Raw genomic sequence first — 26,951 nt, forward strand, 5'->3', positions numbered from 1 at the left:
ATTATACAGAATATTATAAAAAATACTGCCATTTGGAAAACATTCCTTACAGTTAATACTCAGATCTGTTTTGTTTATGCAAGAGAAGGTGAAGGGATGGCTTGATTGTGAGAAGAAATTTCTGGTGGAAGATAGCTATTTCATTTGATGGAAAAATCATGAGAGGATCTTGTAAATGGAAGCTAAAATGAAACAATTACAGACAAGATAAAATTTTTATTTTTTAACAGAACGTTTGAACATCTGCCCTTCCCTTCATTTGCTTCCTGTCTAATAAACTGCAGCCTCTTGTGGACAGAACTTTTAAGTTTGAGGAACATGTTGTTAGACAGTAACTAACTGTTGTAGAATTTGTGCCTAGAGCAAATTACAAATAATAAATAGAGCTAAATGACATTAAGAGGAGTCTTTGCATTCATTTGATCGGGCCCTGAGTCATCATCAGCAGAAAACTAAATTAAATATAAAACCCACCAGTGCTGCTGTAATCACGGAAGCAAAATCCTAAGTCAGTTGACTAGGAAGTCAATACTAGTTGGCATTAACTTTCAGAGGAATTATCCACAGATTAGGCACCGTATGGTAAGTTTGAAGTCTAATGCAATTGTCTGAAGGATCTGATTGCTCTTTAAGCTGTCCACTTGCTACTGAGATATTGTCTGCTTCTGGTTTTCTCTTTGATTAGAGAACTATTTCCTGAGCCTTATTTTAGAAGAACTATTTTTTTTACCATTACAGGATACCAGATTTCTAACTTTTTTAACTTCTGAGAACATCTAAGATACCTTTTGTGGAGAAAGACTTGCACTCTCTTCAGGTCACAAAGTGGAGAAGACATTCTCTGTACATAGTTGATTGCCCTGCTTATAATAATTTGAAAAATTTTTTAAATGTTGATATATGAGGAAGCTTGATCATTAGGCATATGTCAAAAATCAGGAATTGTGAAATACATATTTTCTGGAGATCTGAAATGTGAACAACTCATTTTTCTGTTCTTTACTGTGATGTAAATGACAGAATCTGTTTGCTCTGTTGTTTCTATTTAAACAAGCATGTAAATATTCCCTTAATGTTTTTGCAGATGTCAGTCAATGAATCTTTTTATCCTTTCTTATACATGACTTTAAAAAGCTGCTTGTTATTACATGATAAATGCAATTGGAGGAAAAAGAAATTCCATGTAATTTAATTTTTTTGTGTATTTTAGGGAAGCTGGGAGAAGCGAATTCTAAAAAGTCTAAACAGCATGTGCACAGAACTTAGTATCCCACTGGCACAGAAGGTAATGTATTATTAATTTTCTGTTGCCAGACTGACATTTTTTGGAAATTAAGCTTTGTGTTGCACACTTGTAATGTTCATCTTACACATGGTTATCAAGAGTTGCAATGCCAGTATCCAAATAATTTTTAATTCAGAATAATTTTCAGGGATCGTGGCAACGTATGCATCAGCTTAGCTTGGGAGAAGATGAAGTCTATAGGTAGATTGTCCTCTTTGCTGTTGCAGTAATTAGCCTCTTGAGGGAGCAGCATGGTGGAAAGGTAATTGCTATGTTCATTGCTCTTAATAGAGCATTTTTGTGTGCATTCTCAGCTGTTTAACCTCTATCTGCGTAGCCTGTACACAATACAGATACACTTTGTGTGCTCGAGAAAGCTATGGTTGAACTGGTACGTTAGGAGAGACAGATACTGGTACATTGCTAATTTCGTTTGTTATTCATTCTGCTCTGTTTTGTTTTGGTTTTTATTAATTTAGAGGCTTTAATTTTAAAGATCATGGAATTGGGGAATAATGTTAGAATGTTTTGTTCTTTATCTTTCTCCTGTTGTATATCTGTGATAGGTAGCAGAACCTCTGTGGTTCATTGTATGAGATAAAGGATGCATCTGTGTTTGCTTTTCATGACTGTGCCAGGGACAGGAATTTTAAGACAAATTCCAACAGCTCTATGGAATGAGCAGTAAATCTTCAGTAATATGTAACTGACTACTAAATAGCCTAAAATTCATTAGTAAACACATGAAACTATTTAATGGGCTCCTTTTTTCCTTGAACTGGAACTTGGACTTTCTACAGTAGAGTATACCTTCAGGCTAGGGGTAATTTGTAAGCAAAATAAGTTTGTGTTGCTAGTGCAGTCTATTTTTTAAAGTGTTACATTACTTTATGTATTTGAAATAGGCATGTTTTTACTCCTTCTGTTTAAAAAAAAGAAGAGTTACTTTCTTGTGCCTTTCAGAGGCCTGTAAGTGAACAGAAAGAACTGCTTAATAAATGGAATGAAATGGGAACTGATGAGCCAGGTAAGGTCAACTAAATTTTTGTGCATTAAATTTTTGTAAATAGAAAAATGACATATACATCTTATTTATGAGTCAAAGATTAATGTAATCACTTCAAGGTAATTATTTCAATCTTTTTCTCATTGGTGATGTATCATTATGCATAAATAAATATACATTTCTTTGTTATTTTGTTTCAAGTTATTGTACTAACTTTGAATCATCACTGAGAGGTTATGGTATAATACTTCTCATTCCAGTGCTTTAGAGATTTATACAGCTAGGGCACAGCTCCTCTTAGTGTAAGCTCAGGCTAATAGAAAGAAAATGTTTGGAACTGTGGATAATTAAGCTCAGACGTTTTATTAACAAAAGATAAAAATAACACTTGCACAGAATAGTCAGTCATATTATCCTTTGGGAGAGCAAGGCTAACTGCCTTAGTTCATATCCAAGTGCCTTAAAAGAAATGATTTTGCAAAATTACTAGTTTGTGTCGCAGTACCACCTCTGTGATGGCTAATACTTTTCATGGATTGTTTATGATTAGTCCCTATTCTTTATTTGACAGTAGTACATTTAATTCAACTATTAAACTATTAGTTTAACTCAACTAATTAATCTATGCTGTTAAAAAAAAGAAAACCTCTTTTGAATATCGTATCTCTCCAATGTCTAAGAATGGTTCAATATGAAGACTTATGTGGAATAAGTTAAAGGCTTCCTGTGACTACTGTTCACTTACTTGGAGTTTACAAAACTAAGGCACTAACAGTAGCATAATCTTGCAGAATATGTGGTGGTTGTAGCCATGATATCTGTGATAACATTTTAATCTCTGCCCTAATATGTTATTGAAATTGCTAGATTGTGTTACAGGTATGAGAAAATTGCATGGTTTTTTCATCTCTTGGTTTTAACATAGCATCATTGAAATCTTATTTCAGATCTAAGTCTCTTCCGGCCTGTTTATGCACCTAAAGATTTTCTTGAGGTAAGCATTTATGAAACAATGACTCAGCCATTGACTTGCACCCATTATACTCTTTTATGTGAAGTGGGAAAAATGATTAAGTGTATTTCAGACAATTTGTACTTCATAGGAAGTGAAATGTGGCATGTTTTTATGACTTTGTGTTTTGTTTGCAAAACAAAATACTATTGTCTCTTTTTGTTAACTGCGTTTTTAAATGGTACTTGTGGTAAACTTCACTTTCTCCAAAGAACAATCAGTTTGGAGCTAACTTTCTTCCACTGGGAGCAATTCTCCAATTGATTTCATAAATCATTTTGCATTTTAAATTCCAATACATTAAGCTGATAAATTGCAATATGTGAAGCTGATGGAGTGTTTGGTGGTAGATAGCAGACCTGTATGCAGTTGAAATTGTAGGTCATCTATGAAGATTGTGAAAAATCAAACATGAAACAGAACTATGTGGAATTTGGAGGCTTTTGTGCAGAATCAAACCAAACCATTAAAAAAATGGTGACTGCTGAGTCTATTACTCATCATTTTGTATGGTTCAAGCACAGAACATCTTAGTAAACCAGAACTTGCTTTACCAGCTATGCCTAGAATAGGCATGGATGATGGACAATATACATTGCTGATGACAGTGAACTTAATGGTGACACAGTAGGAGATTTTGGATTGAAATGTGATTGAAAATAAAATTTAAAAAATCAGTATCTGTATATCCTGTGAGTTATACAGGAAACATCGTCTGGAGCATGACGACAGTGTAGAATTATAGAGTTAAGATGGCCTCCTAATTTACAGAATAAAACTTAGACGTCTAATACTGAATTATCAGTCAGAATTAATGTATTAATATTTCAGTGTTGTTCAGTGCAAGTTTAGTGGAATGTCTTTTGTAGTGGTAGAGGAGATTCATAGTATTTCTGACTTAAGTGTAAATTGTTTCATGGTTACGAATTGTGAATGCATTTCTGAAACCAACAGTAAACTTTCTATCCATTTTATTACATTTCTAAAGAGCTCCTCTTGTTCAGTTAGTGATAATATTGGAAATTTTTAATTTATTCTGTTTTCCATCACTATAATAACAGCCAAGTTGTGTATTTAGTCTTGAATCTGTAAACAAATCCATCTTTATTTTAGCCTTATCCAGTGACCCTCAGGGTCACTCTTTGTTTTCTTTTATACTGTTTTCTTTCCAGAGTTTGCAGTTTCTTCCATTAATCTTATAATTTACAAGTCTGACAGTGAGTTTATATGGTATTAGAATACTTACATGTCTGAGAATTGTAGAGGTAGGCTGTTCTTCTTGTGGAAGAATTTCTTAAGAGCTGGAAACTCACCTTTGAAAGAATTCTTGTCAGCTCAACATGATAATACCAAAATCTATACCCATGGAATAACAGTATGTAAGAGACTGTAAATTCCTTTATAGATCAAAGTTATATTTTGATATTTTGATTCCTTGTCTCTTAAATTTTATCCTTACTTTAGGTTTTCAATTCTGAATTTTTTTTTTTTTTTCATAGAATCATAGAGTGGTTTGGGTTGGAAGGGACCTTAAAGATCATCTAGTTCCAACCCCCCTGCCACGGGCAGGGACACCTTTCCACTAAACCAGGTTGCTCAAAGCCATGAAAGAAGATATTTTGGTGTAAGATAATTTAGTGTAAGATAATTGGGGCCTATATATATAGTAGTTGCAGAAAATGGTTTTATGCTGAATGTACTGTTTGTAATACTGGTGATGTTAAGAAGAGTTCTGAATGTAAATTTCTGAATATATGCAAGGAATGACAGAGCTACCATTTTTAAGGTACTGACGAATCTTCGAAACCCAAATTATGAAAATGGAGAACAGCCTAGTTTCAGAAGTCATCTGGGGCTAATTCAGGTTCCTCTAAAAGTTAAAGATATCCCAGAATTGGTAAGTATATTTTTTCTTACAAGAGGTTTCTGTAATAATTGTTTTGCCTTGCTTATTAATAAGATTCTAAACAATAAGGAAGAATATTAATATCATGATAAGTTTCTCCTTTTGAAAGTGAAAATCAATCTAAATATGTAGCTAAAACACAGAGCATAAAAAAGTTTTATGAAAAGACATTTTTAATGAAAACTAAAACATAAACAGTAAATTAACTGCCAGTAGGGAAGTTTTCATTTTATGCCACACAGCTTTGATTTGTGCCAAAACTATACTTCTTACATGTTATTCACTTACTCATTTTTTTCTGTACAGGAAAACTTTAAATAAGTAGTTTATATTAATTCTACAGCTTTATTTGATGCTGTACAAGATCAGTAACCTGACAATCAGTTAGCTTCTCATTTTCTTCTCAAAGTAATTTTAAATCCCTTTATTGTCAGATTGTAAATGAAAGGAAATGCTTGGGTACTAATATTATAATTGGAAAATAGGAGAGCTCTTCTTAATGCTTCACTGATAAGTCTCTTCACGATTTTATGTTAGTAGAAAAACTTGCACCTGAGTTAGGAAAGAGCTGGGAATTAGATACCCTTAACCTAAACCTTCATTCATCACTTTATTACATCCAGGTGCAGCTCATAGTTGACATGAAGACTGGGGCCTATAACTAAAACTAGAGTAAGAATTGATGTGGGGTTCCTCTCTTTAAAAACCTGAGCTCATATTTCATATATATGCATTTAAAAGAACTACATTTGGTTTAGAAAATATTCACATTAAGCCTTTCAGAAGAAATCTCTAGTGATTTAGAGAATTAAACATTGTTAATTACTATTTTATGGTTTTGTTTCTTTTCAGAAAGAAGACTTCAGTGAACTAGGCTTAAATATAGGACAGCTGGGTATTGATGATTCAGCACAAGTGCCTCCTGGTTAGCTAATGCTGTGCTTTAGTCATTTAAATAGAACACTAACGAGCAGAATACTTTGCAATTATCAAGTAATTTGTGTATTTTTTTCCATAATAAACCATAAATATTTGTTTTGTAACTATTATTGTAGTGATTTTCTTAGTAAAACATAGCTAATAATAGAAAACATTGCAAATATGAAGGGACAGATTTGGAGAAGGTCACTAAATGTTAAGGCAACTAACAGATAGGCATATATGCAAACATCTTTTAAAGAACTGTCTTTATGCACTATTTAAGCTACTGAATATTAATATATGGATATTTTCTGTAACATTTTCTTAATTTCTGTTGTTTTTCCATGTATGCATTTAGTCCTGTAGAAACAGGTTTTAAATGATCTTTCCATATAAAAATGGAAAACATTATCATATCAAGGGATTTTTCTTTTTAAATGGAAACTTACTTAATTGAAAGTCTAGGTTCATGGAGTATAGTGCTAGTTTGGTATTTGTGTCCTTCAGATTCAGACAAGAAAATATTCTGTAGTATTATTTCTTCATAGGTTTTGAAAAAGAACATTGATGATGCAGTTTAATTTTTAGTGACATTAAAAATAAGCTGAATGTAGTGGTGTGTAGTAAAAATATAAAATACATTACGAGCTGGAGTATCTTTTTTTTAATTTAATTTTTGCCATTCTTTTCTATTTCTTTATTTTCTAGAGTTCTTTGAAAATGAACATGTACGTGTTGGACAGAAAGGTATGGATCTGTTTTTATCTGTAATAAACTGTGAGTAGTTAGGAATACATTTAGTAAATTTCTATCTCAGTTATGTATACCTTTTAGAATTTTAACAATTTAGACTAACACAAAGCATAGTCAGTAATACCACTATAATTTTGACAGAGACAGTCTGTAATACCATTGTAATTTAGACAGAAACAGAAAAGCAAGCATTTGCAGTCTACCAGAGGCTACCAGATAAATAGCTCCACAGATATTTCATTAAAAATGAAATAGGAAGCGTAGAGACAGAACTTTTTGGTGATAACTTAACTTATGCCTCTACTGAATCTCATTTTAAAATTAAACAGCTCTGGACTCCCTCCTCTGCGCAAACAGTTCTCATTAGTGTAATGGGGTTTACGTCTGTGCATCAGAACAGAATCTTTTTAATTGTTATTTGCAATTGCAGAACTTGCTAAATATTGCAGTACTTAGCCACCATGGAAAATTCACTCATTTGTCTCTGTATACGGCTTTTTCTGAAGAAGTTCCAGGGTTTTTTGTAGGTTAAGAAATAATCTACAAAAGAAAGGGAAAGATGAAGAAATAAGAAGTTATTAGCTCAAGTTTGCTTATACAAGAAACATATAGGGAATGTTTGAAATCCGTCAATATCTGCTCCTTACTGTCTCTTGTGATTCCTGCTAAACGCTATCACCGTCGAAGAAAAAAATACAGTGGATACCATCCCAAAAGTCCCCCATCCCTTTTTTTTGTTGCAGTAACAAAACAGTGACTTTTCTTTTTTACATCTCATTTATGGTCCTGCTTCTATCCCTCATCGTCTTGTTTTCTGATCCAAGAGCAACTCATTAGGGTACTGTCCGTCTCTCTGTTCTTTTCCTGTTCTTCTAAATAAATTCCCCATCTAGACTTCCTGAGCCAGTCATTCAACTCCACAATGTAATTCTTATTCCTCATCTCATGTCTGTGTAGGGCAGCCTCTACTACAGAGATTGTCTTAGCTTTTCCTGTATGCAAAGGCACAAAATTTTGTAAACATGTAAGTTAAGAGTCTTGACCATAAACTGAAATCTGAGTTCATTCAGTGGGAATCCTACTGCATGCTCTGTTGGGTGTTGATTATGACTTTGATTGCCACTGATGTATTGATTTTGCTTTTGTACTAGATGTATTGCCAAGTCTGAGGAATTTTCTTTATTGTATTTAGTAAAACCCATCTTATATATAGCAAAACTAGTATTTTGTGTCTCATTAAGAAACAATAAGGTAAACAATCATGGACACCGAGATGAATCACAGTCTTTTCCAAAGTTTTGTGGGGAATGTAGTAATGTTTTTTTCTTTTTGGAAAACGTCTTTTCTTTTTCTTCATTTAGGAACCATCTTCATTCTATCTGTGTTAGAACTCTGCAGGTTAAACAGAAAATTGGCAGACTGGTCTATTCAGTATTTAAAAAGAGAAGGAAGGCGAGAGGAATCAATTAAACAGATTTATAATTCCAAACTTCATCCTTATAAGTCATGTCAGAGCAGATACTGTGAATATCAAATTTAGTGAAATTTAGAAAAGTAAGTTGTTTCTGAGAGACTTCAGAAAAATCTAAGGATATGAATTTGGAAACTTCTGAGTATCAGTACAGCACCAAACTAATCTCCAGATAATCTCACAGAAATATTCTCCCAAATCTCTATTGTGAAAGACATTTCAGGAATGAGGGTACAGTTAATCACATAACCTCTATGCAAAACAACACTTCTACCAAATTAAGGTAGCTAAAGATGCGTGTCTTTCAAGTTTATAGATTTAAGTAAGGAATGAGATAATCTGCTCTAAGGTATGTACAGTACTGTACTCAGGATGAGGCCCATAGAATCATAGAATCGTTTTGGTTGGAAAGGACCTTTAAGATCATCAAGTCCAACCGCTAACCTAGCACTGCCAAGTCCAGTGTGACAGAGTGTGCCAGTCCCTTATGACAGAGTAGCCTAAAGCTTCACAGTGACTCATCTAAGCAAACCTGTCAACAGTAGAGTATTTGTTTTATGTCAGTCTGAAGGAAAATGAAAATACTTTGAGAAAGTCTTTATCCTCCAGAGTACATAAACCAAAAATGAGATAACATGACGGTACACTCTGAAATGGAAATTCTTGCCCCACAGTTATCTGCGAAGATATTCGTATAGCTAACATAAAAATAGGGGAGACACAAAAAAAGCAGATTAAGCAGCAATCTCCTGTTTGAAGTGAGATACCACTCATAGTTAAACAGGACTATTTTGTGGCTATATATGGCTGATCGTTCTGCTTGATGCCAGCCAACTAATGCAACTAGACTTGATATAGTCATAGATACATACTAAGAGGATACATACTAAGTGCTATTTTATGACAGAAGGTAGTACAGCCTTGCTTATTAATATCAATTAGCTTGTTTCCCGGGGAGCTAGTTCAAAATTGCATTGTGGAAACCAGACCTTTTAGATATTTTCCAGTAGCTAATGTTTACAGCATGGTAAAACAGTGTGTAAAGATAAAAGTTAAAGTATTTGATAATATAATAAACTTTGGAAGACTTTAACTACATCAATTCATCACCTGCTTTGTTTCTTACAGTTTTAGCAGAGCAAGATAGTGCTGCAGCTCAACAATATGTTCGTCAGGGATGTCCAACAGCACTCCGAGCTGATCTGTGGGCCCTCATTCTCAATATTTCTAATCAGCCAGAGGTAAGGAGCAAAGTGAGAGCAAAATATGAAGACTAGGTGAAAACACAAAAGTGCAAGCACACATCTTCTAGTCATCTGTTTCCAAAATAGAAATGCTCTACTGAGTTGTCACAGAAACTGATAAACATTTTATGAGAAATGTACACATGCCTGTAAAAAACTGTGCTGTAGTGAAGTCTTTTAGGCTGTTTACTAATTTTTTAACAGATACATGAGCAAAATATTGTAGAAAAACTATTTAATTGATCTGGCTAGCTCCTGAGGTTTTCTATATGGTGCTGACTTTTTCAGAAGGGGACAAGAAAAAAGTCCTGGAAAGATAAATGGAACTCTCTTATCTTTGCTAAGTTTTACAAAAAGATGTGCTATGTGTTTTTCCTGGCTATTTGAACCTGTCGTCATATGCATGTATATATCTTGTAAAGTGCTTTATGTATTATTGCATATTCTCTACATATATACAATCAAAAAGACATAAAGAGAAACTAGTAAGATGTGGACTGTTTTCATACTCCTTGTAGAGCAGCAGTTTTTCATAGTACCTTATATTTGACTTAAGTCCTCAACAATGAAATCTTTTGCAGTATCCAAAGCCCTGCTATAGTCAATATATCTAATATATCACAAAAAGTTAAATCCCTATTTAAATCTTTGCAGAATTGTGAACACTTTGATGCAAGGCTTTTATTGCAATAAAAAATAACATGCGTACATGTCAATTTGCTCATGAATGTGAGAATTTTACAGTATCTCATGTCCTTTGAGGATGTAGCTATTTACGTGTAATACTGGAGCATTTTTTGGTAACTGCATAGTACAATCACAAGATCTTGCTCTTAAAAACTAATGTAAATCATGTTAATTGGCAGCTTACCTAGGAAGTTGAAGTTATTTGGTCTGGTATTAGAATTACTTAGTTTATTCCTTTGTTGAAAAATAAAATAAGCTTTTGTTTCTAGTAAATAAAAGTTTGAATTTTCTGTAGAAGAAAGAGCTGTTGAAATAATAATGAAATGTTATACATCTTGCTTAAGATGCTCAACACTAGATTTAAGTTATTTTAAATTATTGGGACAGCTTGAGTTTTAGAAGTCTTTCTCTTTATGAGAGCAGGAATATTAAAGGTGTGAAATTAATGTTGGTTACATTGCATCTGTTTATATTCTGTTAAATGCTGCATGCTCTAACAACTCTTAATGTGGAAAATTAAATAATTTAATGAAAAAACAGGTATTCTGTCAAGATAATAATCAGAATAATGATAAAATATTTAATTTTATGTTCATGTAAAGCATGAGTTGTTATGGAATTAGATTTATTAAAATCTGTTCCCTGAAATTCACATGGACAATTTTCAACAGTTACCTTTTTTAAAGAGGAACAAGCTATGTCTGTCTATTAATATATTTGTCAGTAGACATTCTCCTTTAGGAGACACTCTACAGGGTGCAGAACCTTGAGACTGAACTGAGTAGACTGTGTGCGGGGAATTATTGGTGAGAGAATATTCTGTGATGATGATAAGTGGCTGGGAAATGTTAACGATAACATCAAGAAAAAGTGGGAAGGATGGGTGAAGTGATGCAGACTGCGAATTTGTCACCACTTTGAAATAAAGGATTGGGAAACAGTAAAATACAAAATCTCCCCGCCCTCCCCACAAGGAACAGATGTTATCAAATCTGTGGACAAGATCTAGTATGTTGGAGAAAATAATCTGAGCTGGTGATGTAAGTGTATATGAACGCTTTTTCTAGCACGCTAAACTGAAACTGTATCTTCTAATGTAACATCTATAGGAGCCTTTCGTCTTATTTTTCAAGACTATTTTTGCATAGCATAGTATAGTATTTGTTATCCTGGGCTCTAAGTTACAGTTGTTTTATGGACTTTGAGTACTAAAAACATAAATGCACTAAAGGGATAGGCTTTCTGACTGAGACCTAGCAATCTTCCCATAGATCAGGTAGGATAGCATATAGGTTACTATAGCTATGTTATAAGCTGAATGTCCGTAGTTCGTTTTAAGCATTGCATTTACTAGCGTTTCACAGAAGGCTGTAACTACCGCCAGAATGCTAACACCCCGAGACGTTCTCCTTGCATATACTGAATATACTGCTTTATTTTTTGTAAAGTACAGCAAAGCAGTTTTCAGATACATGTGGCTGGTTTATGATCTGCTATATTTCATATAGACTTTATTGGTTTATCTAACACTTCTTTTCTCTACCTCTTGTGTACTGTTTCTCTGCTGAAGTTGAATTGGATGGTTGCAGAGATTTCTTGTAATATTTCTGATTTGCAGTTTAGGCTCTATTACATTTATAGCTGTATGAATCTATAACTCATAGGGGCCATGAATTTCCTTTCTTTAATGTAAAACATTATGAGGGTTTGGTATGGGCAGCATTGTGTGTGTTAGCATCCAATGTTGTTGTTTGTTTGGAACATTTTATTCAGTAAAGTTCAGCCTTTGTATAAAGCTAATATACAGCCAAGCAAGGATGACACTGGCAATCTAGCATCATAATCATAAAAATGATAAACTGTAAGCTCTATATGCAGGATTATTTAGAAATGCGTAAACACATTTCCTGGAAATGAATCGTTTATTAGTTTTCATTTGTAATGGTATATTTTAGAGAAACTATGTTACAAGAGCAATTTTAAGGTTGCAAAGTCAAACATTTAAAAGTTGAACAGTGTCACAGTTAATATGGTCTGTGCAAACAGTCCAATTTGCTGTATGTATATACTTTATTGTATGATCTTGAATCACAGAATCACAGTTTTTCCTGTGGGATGTCTGCCTCATTGATTGTACAAAATGGATGGCTCACACTTACTGAGAATCCGTTTAATTTTTTTTCCCCTTCTGTTCGGTGTGTTACCATATTGTTTATTCACTGCGTGCTATTCAAGCAGTGCTTAAAAAACAAAGTTGTTCATTATCTTCACAGAATCACAGAATCACAGAATGTTAGGGATTGGAAGGGACCTCGAAAGATCATCTAGTCCAATCCCCCTGCCAGGGCAGGATTATCTAGACCATATCACACAGGAACACGTCCAGGCGGGTTTTGAATGTCTCCAGAGAAGGAGACTCCACAACCTCTCTGGGCAGCCTGTTCCAGTGTTCGGTCACCCTCACCGTAAAGAAGTTTTTCCTCAAATTTAAGTGGAACCTCCTGTGTTCCAGCTTGCACCCATTGCCCCTTGTCCTGTCAAGGGATGTCACTGAGAAGAGCCTGGCTCCATCCTCATGACACTTGCCCTTTACATATTTATAAACATTAATGAGGTCACCCCTCAGTCTCCTCTTCTCCAAGCTAAAGAGACCCAGCTCCCTCAGCCTCTCCTCATAAGGGAGATGTTCCACCCCCTTAATCATCTTCGTGGCTCTGCGCTGGACTCTCTCTAGCAGTTCCCTGTCCTTCTTGAACTGAGGGGCCCAGAACTGGACACAATATTCCAGATGCAGCCTCACCAGGGCAGAGTAGAGGGGGAGGAGAACCTCTCTCAACCTGCTGACCACACCCCTTCTAATACACCCCAGGATGCCATTGGCCTTCTTGGCCACAAGGGCACATTGCTGGCTCATGGTCATCCTGTTGTCCACTAGGACCCCCAGGTCCCTTTCCCCTACACTGCTCTCCAACAGGTCTGTCCCCAACTTGTACTGGTACATGGGGTTGTTCTTGCCCAGATGCAGGACTCTACACTTGCCCTTGTTATATTTCATTAAATTTCTCCCCGCCCAACTCTCCAGCCTGTCCAGGTCTCTCTGAATGGCTGCGCAGCCTTCCGGTGTGTCAGCCACCCCTCCCAGTTTTGTGTCATCAGCGAACTTGCTGACAGCGCACTCTAATCCATCATCCAAGTCATTAATGAATATATTGAATAGAACTGGTCCCAGAACCGACCCTTGCGGAACTCCGCTAGACACAGACCTCCAACTGGACTCTGTCCCGCTGACCACCACTCTCTGGCTTCTTTCCTTCAGCCAGTTCACAATCCACCTCACTACCCGATCATCCAGACCACACTTCCTCAGTTTAGCTGCGAGGATGCTGTGGGAGACCGTGTCAAACGCTTTACTGAAATCGAGATAGACCACATCCACAGCTTTACCATCATCTATCCACCGGGTTACATCCTCATAAAAGGCTATCAAGTTGGTTGAGCAAGACTTCCCGTTGGTGAAGCCATGCTGAGTGCCCCTAATGATCCCCCTATCCTTGATGTGCCTAGAGACAGCACCAAGAACAAGTTGCTCCATCACCTTTCCGGGGATGGAGGTGAGGCTGACCGGTGTATAGTTACCCAGGTCCTCCTTCCTGCCCTTTTTGAAGACTGGAGTGACATTCGCTTTCCTCCAGTCCTCAGGCACCTCTCCCGTTGCCCACGATTTAGCAAAGATGATGGAGAGTGGCCTAGCAATGACTTCTGCCAGCTCCCTCAGCACCCGCGGGTGCATCCCATCAGGGCCCATGGATTTATGGACGTCCAGGTTGCTTAATTGGTCCCTGACCCAGCCCTCATCTACCAAGACAGATTCCTCCTCTATCCTGACTTCTTCTGGGGCCTCAGGGGTCCGGGGCTCCTCAGGACAGCCTCCAGCAGTATAGACAGAGGCAAAGAAGGCATTCAGTAACTCCGCCTTCTTTATATCCTCTGTCTCCAGGACCCCCACCTCATTCATCAGTGGACCTACATTGCCTCTAGTGTTGGCTTTACCTGCAATGTATTTGAAGAAGCCCTTTCTGTTGTCCTTGACCTCTCTCGCAAGGTTTAATTCCATGGAGGCCTTAGCTTTCCTAGTTGCCTCCCTACATCCTCTGACAACAGACTTATATTCCTCCCAAGTGGCCAGCCCCTCCTTCCACGATCTGTACACCCTCTTCTTCCACTTGAGTTTGCCCAGCAGTTCCCTGTTTAACCATGCAGGTCTCCTGGTACCCTTTCTTGACTTCCTACCTGTTGGGATGCTCTGATCTTGAGCTCGGAAGAAGCAGTCCTTGAACGCTAACCAACTATCTTGGGCCCCTTTACCTTCTAGTACCCTGTCCCATGGGATTTCCCCTAGCAATTGCTTGAAAAGGCCAAAGTTGGCCCTCCTGAAGTTCAGGGTTGTGATTCTGCTAGCTATTCTGTTCCTGCCACATGAGATCCTGAACTCTACCATCTCATGGTCACTACAACCAAGGCTGCCCTCAGCCTTCACCTCTTCAACCAGACCCTCCTTGTTAGTGAGGATAAGATCCAGCAGCGCTCCTCTCCTAGTTGGCTCATCCACCATTTGCATCAGAAAGTTATCATCAACACACTGGAGGAACCTCCTGGACTGGGGATGGCTGGCTGAGTTGGCCTCCCAGCAAATATCAGGGTAGTTGAAATCCCCCACAACAACCAGGCCCTGTAATTGAGAGACTGCTCTCAGCTGCCTGTAGAAGGCCTCATCACCCTCCTCATCCTGATCCGGTGGCCTGTAATAGACACCCACAACAGTATCACCCCTGCCAGCCTGCCCCTTAATTCGCACCCACAAACTCTCAACTCGCTCCTGATCTGCCTCTGGACAGAACTCAATACATTCTAGCTGCTCACTCACATAAAGAGCAACTCCACCACCTCTCCTTAGTGGCCTGTCTTTCCTGAACAAGACATAGCCATCCATGACCACATTGCAGTCATGCGAGGCGTCCCACCAAGTCTCTGTAATTGCCACTAGATCATAGCCCCCCGACCGAACACGGATTTCTAACTCCTCCTGCTTATTCCCCATGCTGCGTGCATTGGTGTACAGGCATTTCAGGGAGCGAGCTGGGCACACCGATTTCATCCCAGATTCACCCCCTGATTTCACCCCAGGGGAATGGGGGGCCTCCTGGTCTACCTCAACACTAGAGCATTGCCCCAGTGGTGCAAGCCCAGCTACCACCCCATCCCCCTTCGAATCTAGTTTAAAGCTCTCCGAATGAGCCCTGCTAATTCCTGTCCCAGAACCCTTTTGCCCCTACGACATAAACCTTCCCCGTGTATCACTGTCACGCCTGTTGTCTTATAAAACCAGCCATTATCAAAGAACCCAAAGCCCTGCCTGTAGCACCAGTCTCGTAGCGAGAGACATCTTATAGGCTTTTTTCCTCTAATTTTTTTAAGTTAATTGGTTGAAGATCAATCTTAATTCTGAAAATTCCAGCATGCAGAAATTAGTAATGCTTTGCTTTACTACAGCTTTTACTGGATGTAATTTCCTAGGTTTAAAAAATTAATAAATAGGTGAAGTGGTAAGTTCATAATGGCGCATCATGTAACTCTGTGCCTTATCAGCAGGGTCATTTACAGTAGGATCAGTAGCTGAAGGTACCTACTGCACCATTCAAACAGCAGAGAAGCCAGTAGCAATAATCCAGTGTCATCATCTTTGCCTGGAGAAGGGTGTACTTTACAAGTAGATTTCACAGGTGCCTGGTAAAAGGAGAATAAGTTTTGGGTCATTTTCCAGGATTTGCCAGGAGGGACTTTCTTTAGCTCTTCTGTCAGTTATCTCATTATGTAGTCTGTTTAGTTTTTTGTTTTGTACTTGTTTGTCGTACTTCTGTTCCAAAATCTACAGCTCACCTAGTTAAAGCTGGTTGCCATTCTCTAGGATTCATCCAATTCCCACAAATCTTAATATTTCCTTTCTAAACTCCCCAATGTCAGTCTTTCTTCATATTCCTAGTTCTATGCTTCACCCACCCATTTCTTGTATTAGATTTGAGAGGTAAATATAGATAGTGCAATCAAATGAAGAGGGTGACCTAAAAGTGAATCATGAGCTGCCTACAGTTCAGTAGTGAGAGTGCAGCTCCTGTGCCAGGGATTTTGTGGCAGGCCGCAGGTGGACTGTGCCTGCACAGAGGCTGCTGAGTAATCCAAACCTTAATGTCAAAGAAGGTGAATCACTAGATTTTGTTTAAATTAGCTTTGCTGGGTACTGCTGAAAGATACTGTTCTCTCTTGCCTGTGACCTACTTTCAGAGCTCTCTTTTCCTTATGTTCTCAGATGGACAGACTATGAGGGTTTTGGGTGAAAATTTTGGTATGTGGCTTTGTAAGGTCAAGAGGGCCGGGGCACTGCAATCCTGAAATGTAGTTTGTTTCGACTTGGAAAGATGAGTGTGTTTGGAGGTGCAGTGTAAAAAAAAATATATATTATTTTAAGAAAAGCTATGGTCTCTATAGAAATGCAACACATTTTTAAAAAGTAAAAAGTTTGCAAATCAAGGTTACATTAAGATTTGGCAGACAGAGAAGAGAAGTTGAATCAGATGAAAATGGTAAGATTTTGGTTTTATAAATGAAAACATTTTAGGCTAAGAAACCTACCATATTTTTGGACAGTCCTGAAACTTGGTAGTAGTCAGTTGTCTCATCTGGAGGAAGAAATGCAGCCACTAAAATAGTAAAACAAGACTTGAATCTTTTTTGAAGCCTGAGTAAGGCTCTTAAAACATTTCTCACTGTGTAAGTGAGGAAAAACTGATCACTGAGCAAAAGGGCCATGTGGCTTGAAAGCAAATCTGTGACCAATCTTGTTTATGACTCAGATATAAGGAAAAAAATTGTTAATACAGCATGAATCACAAGCCTCTTGTCTTACTAAGAGGCATGGGCAAGATCTACCTGTGGTCAAGTTGTATCTAAAAAACCATTGTGATTCCCGAGCCCTGTTTTTCATTTTGCATCACCACAATCACAATTTAAGAGAAAATGAATAAGTAATGAGTTAAAGCCATTATTCCTAGGATGGTTATGATTGATTTTGCGTTGCAAGTCCCTTTTTAATAATTTCTGATTTGTTTCCCAAACTTTTTCTCATGAGTTCTAGTTCAGGTGGATAGCTTGGCCTTCTGGTCTTTTCACTAAATTATTTAACTGTTAAAATATTTAAGTACTGTTTTACTCTGCTAATATTTGACATGTAAATTTGTTACTCATTTTTTCAGGGTAGAGTTTTGAGTTGCATTTGAAATTTTAGTTCATGCTGAAATTATAACAGTGACAGCAAATGGTGGTTTATTTTCTGAGAAATTACCAAGTTGGCCTAGTGGGTTTTTGTAAGAGCAAAGGAGAAAGTATTATTTATGAAAAAGGAAAAGGTGATAAACTGTTTACCCCTTTTATTTAAAATCATACTGAAGAAACTATTCAACTGAATTATAAAGAACTTCCATTCCGTTTCTGTGAGTTGCTGAAGAATCTGAGTGCAGTTGTTCTCTCTTTTAAGACAGCGCCCTAAACATCAGGTTGCTTATTCTTACCACTTTTTTAACTGCTTGAAATATTTACACCAATTAAAACAAATTAAGGAGGAAAATTGGGAAGAATATGTATTTCAGAAATTGTACATCCTGTTGGTTAAGGTTAAGTGATAAAAATCATAGAATCATAGAATGGTTTGGGTTGGAAGGGACCTTAAAGATCATTTAGTTCCAACTCCCCTGCCACAGGCAGGGACACATTTCCACTAGACCAGGTTGCTGAAAGCCTCATCCAACCTGGCCTTAAACACTGCCAGGGAGGGGGCAGCCACAACTTCTCTGGGCAACATGTTCCAGTGTCTCACCACCCTCACAGGAAAGAATTTCTTCCTAATATCTAATCTAAATCTACCCTCTTTCAGTTTAAAACCATTCCCCATTGTCCTATCACTACATTCCCTTGTAAAAAGTCCCTCTCCAGCTTTCCTGTAGGCCCCCTTCAGGTACTGGAAGGCCGCTATAAGGTCTCCCTGGAGCCTTCTCTCCTCCAGGCTGAACAACCCCAACTCTCTCAGCCTGTCTTCATAGGAGAGGTGCTCCAGCCCTCTCATCATCTTCGTGGCCCTCCTCTGGACTCGCTCCAACAGCTCCATGTCCTTCTTATGTTGGGGGCCCCAGAGCTGGACGCAGTACTCCAGGTGGGGTCTCACGAGAGTGGAGCAGAGGGGCAGAATCATCTCCCTCAACCTGCTGGCCACGCTTCTTTTGATGCAGCCCAGGATACGGTTGGCCTTCTGGGCTGCAAGCGCACATTGCCAGCTCATGTTGAGCTTCTCATCAACCATCACCCCCAAGTCCTTCTCCTCAGGGCTGCTCTCAATCCATTCTCCACCCAGCCTGTATTTGTGCTTGGTATTGCCCTGACCCACACGCAGGACCTTGCACTTGGCCTTGTTGAACTTCATGCGGTTTGCACAGGCCCAGCTCTCAAGCCTATCAAGGTCCCTCTGGATGGCATCCCTTCCCTCCAGCGTGTCGACCGCACCACACAGCTTGGTGTCATCGGCAAACTTGCTGAGGGCGCGCTCAATCCCACTGTCCGTGTCACTGACAAAGATGTTAAACAGGACCGGCCCCAATACCGACCCCTGAGGAACGCCACTCGTCACTGGTGTCCACTTGGACATTGAGCCGTTGACTGTAACTCTTTGAGTGCGACCATCCAGCCAATTCCTTATCCACAGAGTTGTCCATCCGTCAGGTCCATGTCTCTCCAATTTAGAGACAAGGATGTCGTGCGGGACAGTGTCAAATGCTTTGCACAAGTCCAGGTAGATGACATCAGTCGCTCTTCCCCTATCCACCAGCGCTGTAACTCCGTCGTAGAAGGGGTTCTCTGTTCTATTAGAATCTTTGTTCTAACTCAGGCAATATTTGCCCTATATTCTAACAAGTAGATTGTTTTTTAAAATCAGTACACAGGTCTGAAGGGTGGGAAATGGAAAGTTTCTACACTTCAGCTTTATTGATTCCTTTGCTAAAACAAAAAGAAATTTAAAAAATATTTTAAATACATGTGTCATTCTGGATTAACAAATATCAAATACTCTGCTCTGATTAAACCTATTTCATTTAAATTTCTTTCAGCGGTTTTCTGTTTTTCTTCTATGGAAGATACTGTGCACTGGTTATGCTAAACCATAATTTATACAAAATTCCAGTTAACATGATTCTTAACACTTCATTTAATAACGCAGTTGAATTAAGGCATAGGAATCTAGTTAAATATTTTAGAAATTAATAACATAACAATCATAGTTCAGTATGATACCATAAACAAAACTGCACTGAAACTAGTGCTCTAAACTCATGGTGTCAGTGCAGTAGAGGATCATTTATGAATATTTTTTTCTTGTACAAAAATCTGTTCTTCACACATTCAGTGAAGTCATTTCTTGCATGCCAAATCACCAAGTCTGTTCTAAGTGTGAACAAAACAGCAGCAATTCAACTTAATACCAAGTTACTGTGACTGTTAAGATGAACAGACCAGGTATTTAAGTGGTTACTTTTTAGTTGTGGTTTTACAATAATTTTAATAATAACTGAAAATGCACTCTTGTAAGCAAATGTAAAACCTAACTGAATGGCTTCCGAATTCAGGAAGGAAAAGGTTAGTACAAAATACTGGCCTAGTGATAATGTCAGCTTGTGACTTGGAGCCACTGTGTGACCTCAGGTGAAAGTATTTTAAGAAGAAAACTTGTTTCTGCATGTAAATTTAAAGTGTGCTCTATATATTTGTAGCAAAAGATTACTCTTCCTTCGTACCACTTTCTTCTCCCACTTCCAAACAGCCTTTAGCAATTGTTCAAGGCAGTTCTAGAGAACTAAAAACTAGGAAATGATGACAGGAAACCATGAGGTTATTAGAATCTCTTTCACAAGTTACAATAGATTAGTAGTTGGGTTATCTAGCACCCTTGTAGCCATGACTTTCATTGTACCATTTCTTATGCAGGAGTACTTCCATGTACAGAAACAGTTAGTCATGTAATCTGCTTAGCATAAAAAAGAATAGGGTTTCTTTTTATTAGCTCCTTCTGTTCTAATATATACAGTCATTTGAGATGGCAAAAAAAACTTTAGACATTATTCATTTGGCAGTGTTCCACTTAATTATGCTACAGTATTGATGCTTTAAAATTGTGACTTGAATATAAGAGTAGTTGTCTGTAGCTCTTAAGAACAGTGATACATTGATACTGCAATTATTTTACATTTAGTACATATTTCTGTCTGGTCCTTCATAGAGAAATAGTGTACTATTTATACCTCCCCTTTTTATTTCTCAGAAAGAAAAATGTAAGTATTTTCCTGGTGGTAGTTATCAGTACTTAATAAATACAGCTTTTGTCCTAATTTCAACTTAACAGTCTAATATTGTATTAATTCTAATGATTTCTAAGTGTATAATATTCTTCACTTCTCAGTTTTGGGTTAATACAAAGAACAGTTACAATGTTCCCTAGCTTTCTCTTCACTTTTTTTCCCATTCTCTCCCTCTCAAAATTTCATGTTGCTTCCTATTTGTTCTTTAAATCCTTTCTCCGGACTTATCTTTTTTTTTGCAAAGAAATCAGCAGTAAATATTATGTAAAACTTGTAGTATACAAACATTTGTGTGGTGCCTGTAGAGACACATTGAAGTCAAAATAGTTTCATGAAGTGGGAAGGAGCTTTGGGACTGCTGATTTAGTTTATAAATTTATTCCAAATCCATTTGAAACTGTGGTATTCAGTCTGAAACTGTGTTATTCAATTGTAGGCATAATGACAGAGAGGTGTTTAGGGGTTTAGGAATTACATGATTTTTTAATATATTTATCATTTCATCTTTTCACAAATTTACACTCTTTAGAGATTCATATTAGATTAATATCAAATATTTGCAGTAACTCGCTAATGCTAGAAGATATGACAGAACCTATTAATGGAGAGGTGCATGAAAATAGAGGGTAGCAAAGAAAAAAACATAATGATTTTGAGCATTGAAAAGGTTTTAGCTGTAGAGACCCAAAGGCTGGAAGATGTGGATCTTTGGTTTGAATTAGTTCCTTCATTCTCATTTTATTAATTATCTAAAGGGGAGGACATTTTATTAAGTCTCAAATATCTGCATCATTTCTTAGGGCTTAAGCTGGAATAAACAGTGGTAGAATGCTGCATAACTTATGCAGTGGGTTTTTCAGCTGAATACATGCTTATGATTTGTCTTGATTTTGGGTTTTTTTTTTTAGTTGTTAAAAATTGGCTTTGTTAGTTTAAATATAAATTAAAGTTGTGTCTCAGACTGATGATGTTAATATTTTTGATTTTAGGATATCTTGTATTATGAACAGCTTAAGTCGAATGTGATTCAGCACGACCTTTTAGTGGACAGCCTGATTTACAAAGTAAGTGATTCACTAGACAGTGATTAAGTGATTTATATACTCATCATACCAGTATCTTGGTTTTTAACAAAGAAAATGTTAGATGGTTTGGTTTTAAGGAGTGTAAGAATATTTGGTGTGAATTTATTATTGTCAACTCTCTCCTTGTGCCTGTGTTGGCTCTTGTGTTAGATATTTGTTTGAGTTGAGCTGTTAAGTCGTAAAGAAATGGTAACTTCATTTGAAGGAATAACTGGTTTTGTGAGGAAGAAAGCACTGGGATCTGAGCATTTCCACTTCAGGTTTCAACTCTGAATATTTTAATCATCAAGCTAATAAAGCATTTTTTATTTTTTAAATATGGGGTATATGCTTAATAACATGCTTAATCTTTCATGATTCAATGGTGAAACAGTGTCTTCTACCACTGTGTTACGTTTAGCTTCTTCAGGAGCCTGAAAAGGTGTCTTTTGGCTTCAAACCGCTGTATTTTTTGATTACAGGATGTAAAGCTGACAGCAAGCAACGATGACTACTATTTTGTATTTGAGGATTATTTATATCAGGTATGTAAGTATTTTTTTCTTAGAAAAGCTACAAAGTATACTCCTGTGGGATTGTATCATCTTTGGAGTGAGGACTGCCTGTGTTTCATGTGTAGGCAGAGTACAGTGGGACCCTAGACAGCATCTGTTTGCTGCATTATATATACTTTCCCTTCTGAATAACAATACTGTAAGTTAATCTTGTACATTTAAAAAGATCAAGCAGGACAGGCTTCTAGAACTCCTACGCTGAAGGCCCCTACACGATGTCTTTCCAATGCAGTAAGCCAGAAAATATGAAGTCAGCCATATTCTTCCCCTTTCCAGCTTTGCAATAATAAAATCATTAACAGCTGTGGCATTCAGAGAAATTAAGACTTGAGAAGTATATTCAGGGTTCCAGTTTTAAAAAAAATAGTAATGTTGCTTTACAATGACCTACTGCAATAAGCATAAAAGATACTGTATTGACATAATTTTAAATTGAAGACATTGATTCTGAATAAAGTAGTGATATGTATGGTTACTTTTAGGATTGCTCCCATTCCAAAGCTGCTTGTAGCAATGGGGAACCCAACTAATTTATAAAGAATTATCTTCATTGCTGCCTGTCAAATGCCCTTAAATAGAAGGAGATTGCATTTATGAATTTCCTAATGTGTAGTTGATTGCAGTGTCAACATAAATGTCATGCAGCAAACTTAACCATTTCCACAGTGCTTTCAATTTCATCAGTCACATCTGTTAGGTTAGACTTGCTTAATTTTTTGTTTTAGACCTGTATGAAACTAAATGATTTCTTCTTTGATTGTAATATGTAAAACTGCTAGTAATTTAACTAAGCAAGAAACTGTCCTTAATGCTGCTTAGTCCATATAGGTATAAAAATATGCGTTATTATTTAAGCATACTATTCAATTATGTCTACATATAATATTTTAGCTTAATAAGCATTTAAACATTAATACTTAAAATTATAGCCTCATGAAATTATAGCCTTTTTTACTTAAAAATAGTTCCAGTATTAAGATCTGTATCTGAATTTGTTTCTGAATTAAAATTTGAAAAGTGACTACATAATAACAACTCATTGTTATTTATTAACTGAAATATTTACATGTAGAAATTTTTCATGATTTAAGGGTCAAAGATGATCTTCATTATTGTAACATCTCTTCATCATGGGATGTGAAAAATCTCATTTTTATTTCTACTTCCTTGGTTATATAGACTACTAAGGCATATTAATTAGTCATTAACTAACAGTTCCAGTGGACACAGGATTATAACCTCTGAAAGAGTGTGAACTAGTATACAGTATAATCTTTTGTTTTTAAGACCATCAGAAATAGATTTTGTTCATTCTCAATATATAGCACAGTTGAATATTTTAATTTTTTATATATCTCTATAAACTAAAAATGATTACAGAATGAAAATAATAAAAAGGACTAAACTATCCTCAGTAATTTGAAGGAGAGTCACCAAAAATCTTTGAAAAATTAAGTGCCTGGTTTTACTGCAAGGCTTTGAGGCAAAGAATATCTCAAACTTCTAATTATTAGTTGCTCTAGTTTTGTTTGGTACTTTGTGGTATTCTTCAGACTCTTTTCTAGAATAAAGTTATCCATTTTCCTTGATAATTTTCTCTTCCAACCTAATTTGCAAATACTTTGCTGCCAAATGATTTTGTTCTGAGGCCCCTGGCAAAATTTTGCAGTATGAGTCACTCAGATATGGAATATTATTTATTGATTTGACATGGTAACTGGAATTAAATATTGGCTAAATAAAATGGGTAATGAAAATGTTAGTTTAAGCCAGATAAATTATTTCTATGTTTGCACTGGGTTTGTGGGATTTTTTCATGAGTAGTTACTGCCTCTAAGTTTTCCAAGTAATTGAGCAGAGTGAAGCATTTGTCTGTGTGTTACTTAACAGATGAAGCATCCATCCAAAACAGAAAATTTGGGCATAAAATAACAGTGAGGATATTTGGTTGGATTATTGGTACTATGGAATCCTTTTCAGGAAGAACACTGTGAAATGATGTAATTTATTTCCTTTAATATCTTTGCTTTCTATATCCCAAAGTTTACATGCTTTTCTTACTTCTTTATAACTATTGAAGTAGAATACAGTTACTTTTAATATAATAATTTCTTTCTGATAAAAGCTTTAGCTTTGTTTTTCCTTCTTTTCCTCAGTTCTTTGAATTCAGTGATTTCCTTTTGAGTTTTGATTATAAATATCCAATAGTTTGCCAAACATTTCTGTACTTAAAAAGGGGCTTGTGCCATTGTTTTCTTTAGCATTATTGGTTTTGTGAATGAGAAAAATAATACATAATGAATTTACAAATTTAATAATGTATTTCAGTCCAGAGGTTCAATTCAAATACTTTAGTCTTACATCCTGCATGATGAATACATGCAAAGAACCTCACCCAGCAGTTCTTAGGTGTAGTTATAACTTATGTTTGAGCTAGAGTCTATCTCTTATAAAGATGCATAGTCTTAATTTAAAGACTTCCAGATACTGGTACTGGACACTGTACTCCTAGAAAAGGGGGCCTCAAATTAAGGTTACATTCTTTCCCCTATGAGGGAACATAATTTATGTCCTTTTTAGATTAATTTCTTTTTCTTTCACCTCAGTTAACATATACAGAGAATTACATTTGCCTGCATATTGTTATTGTCAGCTATATTTTGGCAGCTATGAAAATGATTGTGTATTGGTAAAAATAATATTTAGCTTAAACTGTTCAAGATAAAGAAACTATTTATTTTTTAAAAGGTGTATCCGAGAAATAGTTTTGAGGTTGAAGTGGGAAAAGTCTCCAAATGGTGATTCTGCCCTCTACTCTGCTCTTGTGAGACCCCACCTGGAGTACTGCGTCCAGCTCTGGGGCCCCCAACATAAGGACACGGAGCTGTTGGAACGAGTCCAGAGGAGGGCCACGAAGATGATGAGAGGGCTGGAGCGCCTCTCCTATGAAGACAGGCTGAGAGAGTTGGGGTTGTTCAGCCTGGAGAAGAGAAGGCTCCGGGGAGACCTTCTCACAGCCTTCCAGTACCTGAAGGGGGCCTACAGGAAAGCGGGAGAGGGACTTTTTACAAGGGCATGTAGTGATAGGACGAGGGGGAATGGTTTTAAACTGAGAGAGGGTAGATTTAGATTAGATATTAGGAAGAAATTCTTTCCTGTGAGGGTGGTGAGACCCTGGAACATGTTGCCCAGAGAAGTTGTGGCTGCCCCCTCCCTGGCAGTGTTTAAGGCCAGGCTGGATGAGGCTTTCAGCAATCTGGTCTAGTGGAAATGTGTCCCTGCCTATGGCAGGGGGGTTGGAACTAAATGATCTTTAAGGTCCCTTCCAACCCAAACCATTCTATGATTCTATGTAATATTACCTGCTTTCCATACAAAATAAAAAGAAGCAATGATGTTCAGTGTTTTATTTTTGCATGTTTCCTTTTGACAAATGCTGATATCTGGGAAATGTTTGCAATAATTAGTTGAAGGAAAAATCTATTCATTTTTATTCACAATAAATTATGTAGTGAAACACCATCTAAAACATTCCACCTTTATACCTTGGCTACAGTTAAAACAAACAAACAAACTCGTAAAACCTGCAATAGCAGAGAGGGTTTAACCTATGCAAAACAGTCAGCAGCAAGTTGAAGTCTGTCTTACTTCTGCCCTCTTGTGTATATCCTTGATAATGCAGTTTTTGATTGCATGAAAACATGAAAATTTTCAAGTACAGTACTAATTATTACTTTTTTTACAACTGCATATAGGATGAGATTCTTTATTGTTAGTTTTTTCTAAGAGTGCTTTTAATATTTAATTTTATACTCAATTGCTGTGAATACTAGATATTTCATTTATGTAAACAATAAAAAATACAAATATATTTTATAAAATACAATGTGCATTTCAGAACTTATGGATACAAGGTGAACATTATAATCTGTGCTTTTTGAAAGAACTGAATATCGTGCAAGCATTCTGTAAAGCTCCTGGCAATGAAAGCGAATGTGAGGATCAGTCTTCTGGAACTGCACACATGCGAAAATGTAAATGTTTCGTTTGCTTATTCACTTACTAGGACTTCCCCAGGTCATGGTAACTGAATAGAAAAATGAAGTAATAGATATCAAAGCAGCCAGTTGCACGCACAGTCACTAATGATGTGATAGAAGGTGATAAACCTGTGCTGAGAGGCAAAGAGGAGAATTGGAGATCATGGATATTTTACTGACAACAAATAAATGTGAAGGTAAAATCATAGCAAGCTTAAAGCAAGCCTGGAAATTTGAACAGGAAAGTAAATTAAGTTGATTGGGAGGTTTTAACCATATTAGCTCTCTTCAGTAGCATCTAATAGGTGCTAATTAGGGCAGGTCCTTAAATCTACTTGACATTGCTTTGTTGATCCAGTAAGTCAGCTGATTTTTATATGCTGTCTCTTCTACAGGTATTACTCTGTTTTTCCCGAGATACTTCTGTATTGGAGCACTTTACTTACAGTAGTGCCACCCCACCCAAATCATACATACGAGGTAAAAAAAAGATAGTGTAGATTTTTGTTGACTGCTGCATTAATACAGTATGT

At 36.8% G+C, this 26,951-nt stretch overlaps 1 protein-coding gene across 5 annotated transcripts in view; it reads left to right on the plus strand.

The window, feature by feature from the left end:
* The window catches only part of TBC1D19 (TBC1 domain family member 19), a 67,969-nt gene that overhangs the window by 27,435 nt on the left and 13,583 nt on the right, over positions 1-26,951 (plus strand). For all 5 annotated transcript variants that reach the window (XM_068403315.1, XM_068403313.1, XM_068403317.1 and 2 more), the window contains 10 exons: positions 1,211-1,285; positions 2,249-2,312; positions 3,239-3,285; positions 5,090-5,200; positions 6,062-6,134; positions 6,839-6,877; positions 9,483-9,595; positions 21,729-21,803; positions 22,286-22,348; positions 26,814-26,898. In XM_068403315.1, the coding sequence (XP_068259416.1) occupies positions 1,211-1,285; positions 2,249-2,312; positions 3,239-3,285; positions 5,090-5,200; positions 6,062-6,134; positions 6,839-6,877; positions 9,483-9,595; positions 21,729-21,803; positions 22,286-22,348; positions 26,814-26,898 (745 nt within the window). The remainder of the gene's footprint in view (positions 1-1,210; positions 1,286-2,248; positions 2,313-3,238; positions 3,286-5,089; positions 5,201-6,061; positions 6,135-6,838; positions 6,878-9,482; positions 9,596-21,728; positions 21,804-22,285; positions 22,349-26,813; positions 26,899-26,951) is intronic.

The sequence above is a fragment of the Nyctibius grandis genome, chromosome 6 (assembly GCF_013368605.1).
Source record: "Nyctibius grandis isolate bNycGra1 chromosome 6, bNycGra1.pri, whole genome shotgun sequence".
NCBI classification, from domain to species: domain Eukaryota; kingdom Metazoa; phylum Chordata; class Aves; order Nyctibiiformes; family Nyctibiidae; genus Nyctibius; species Nyctibius grandis.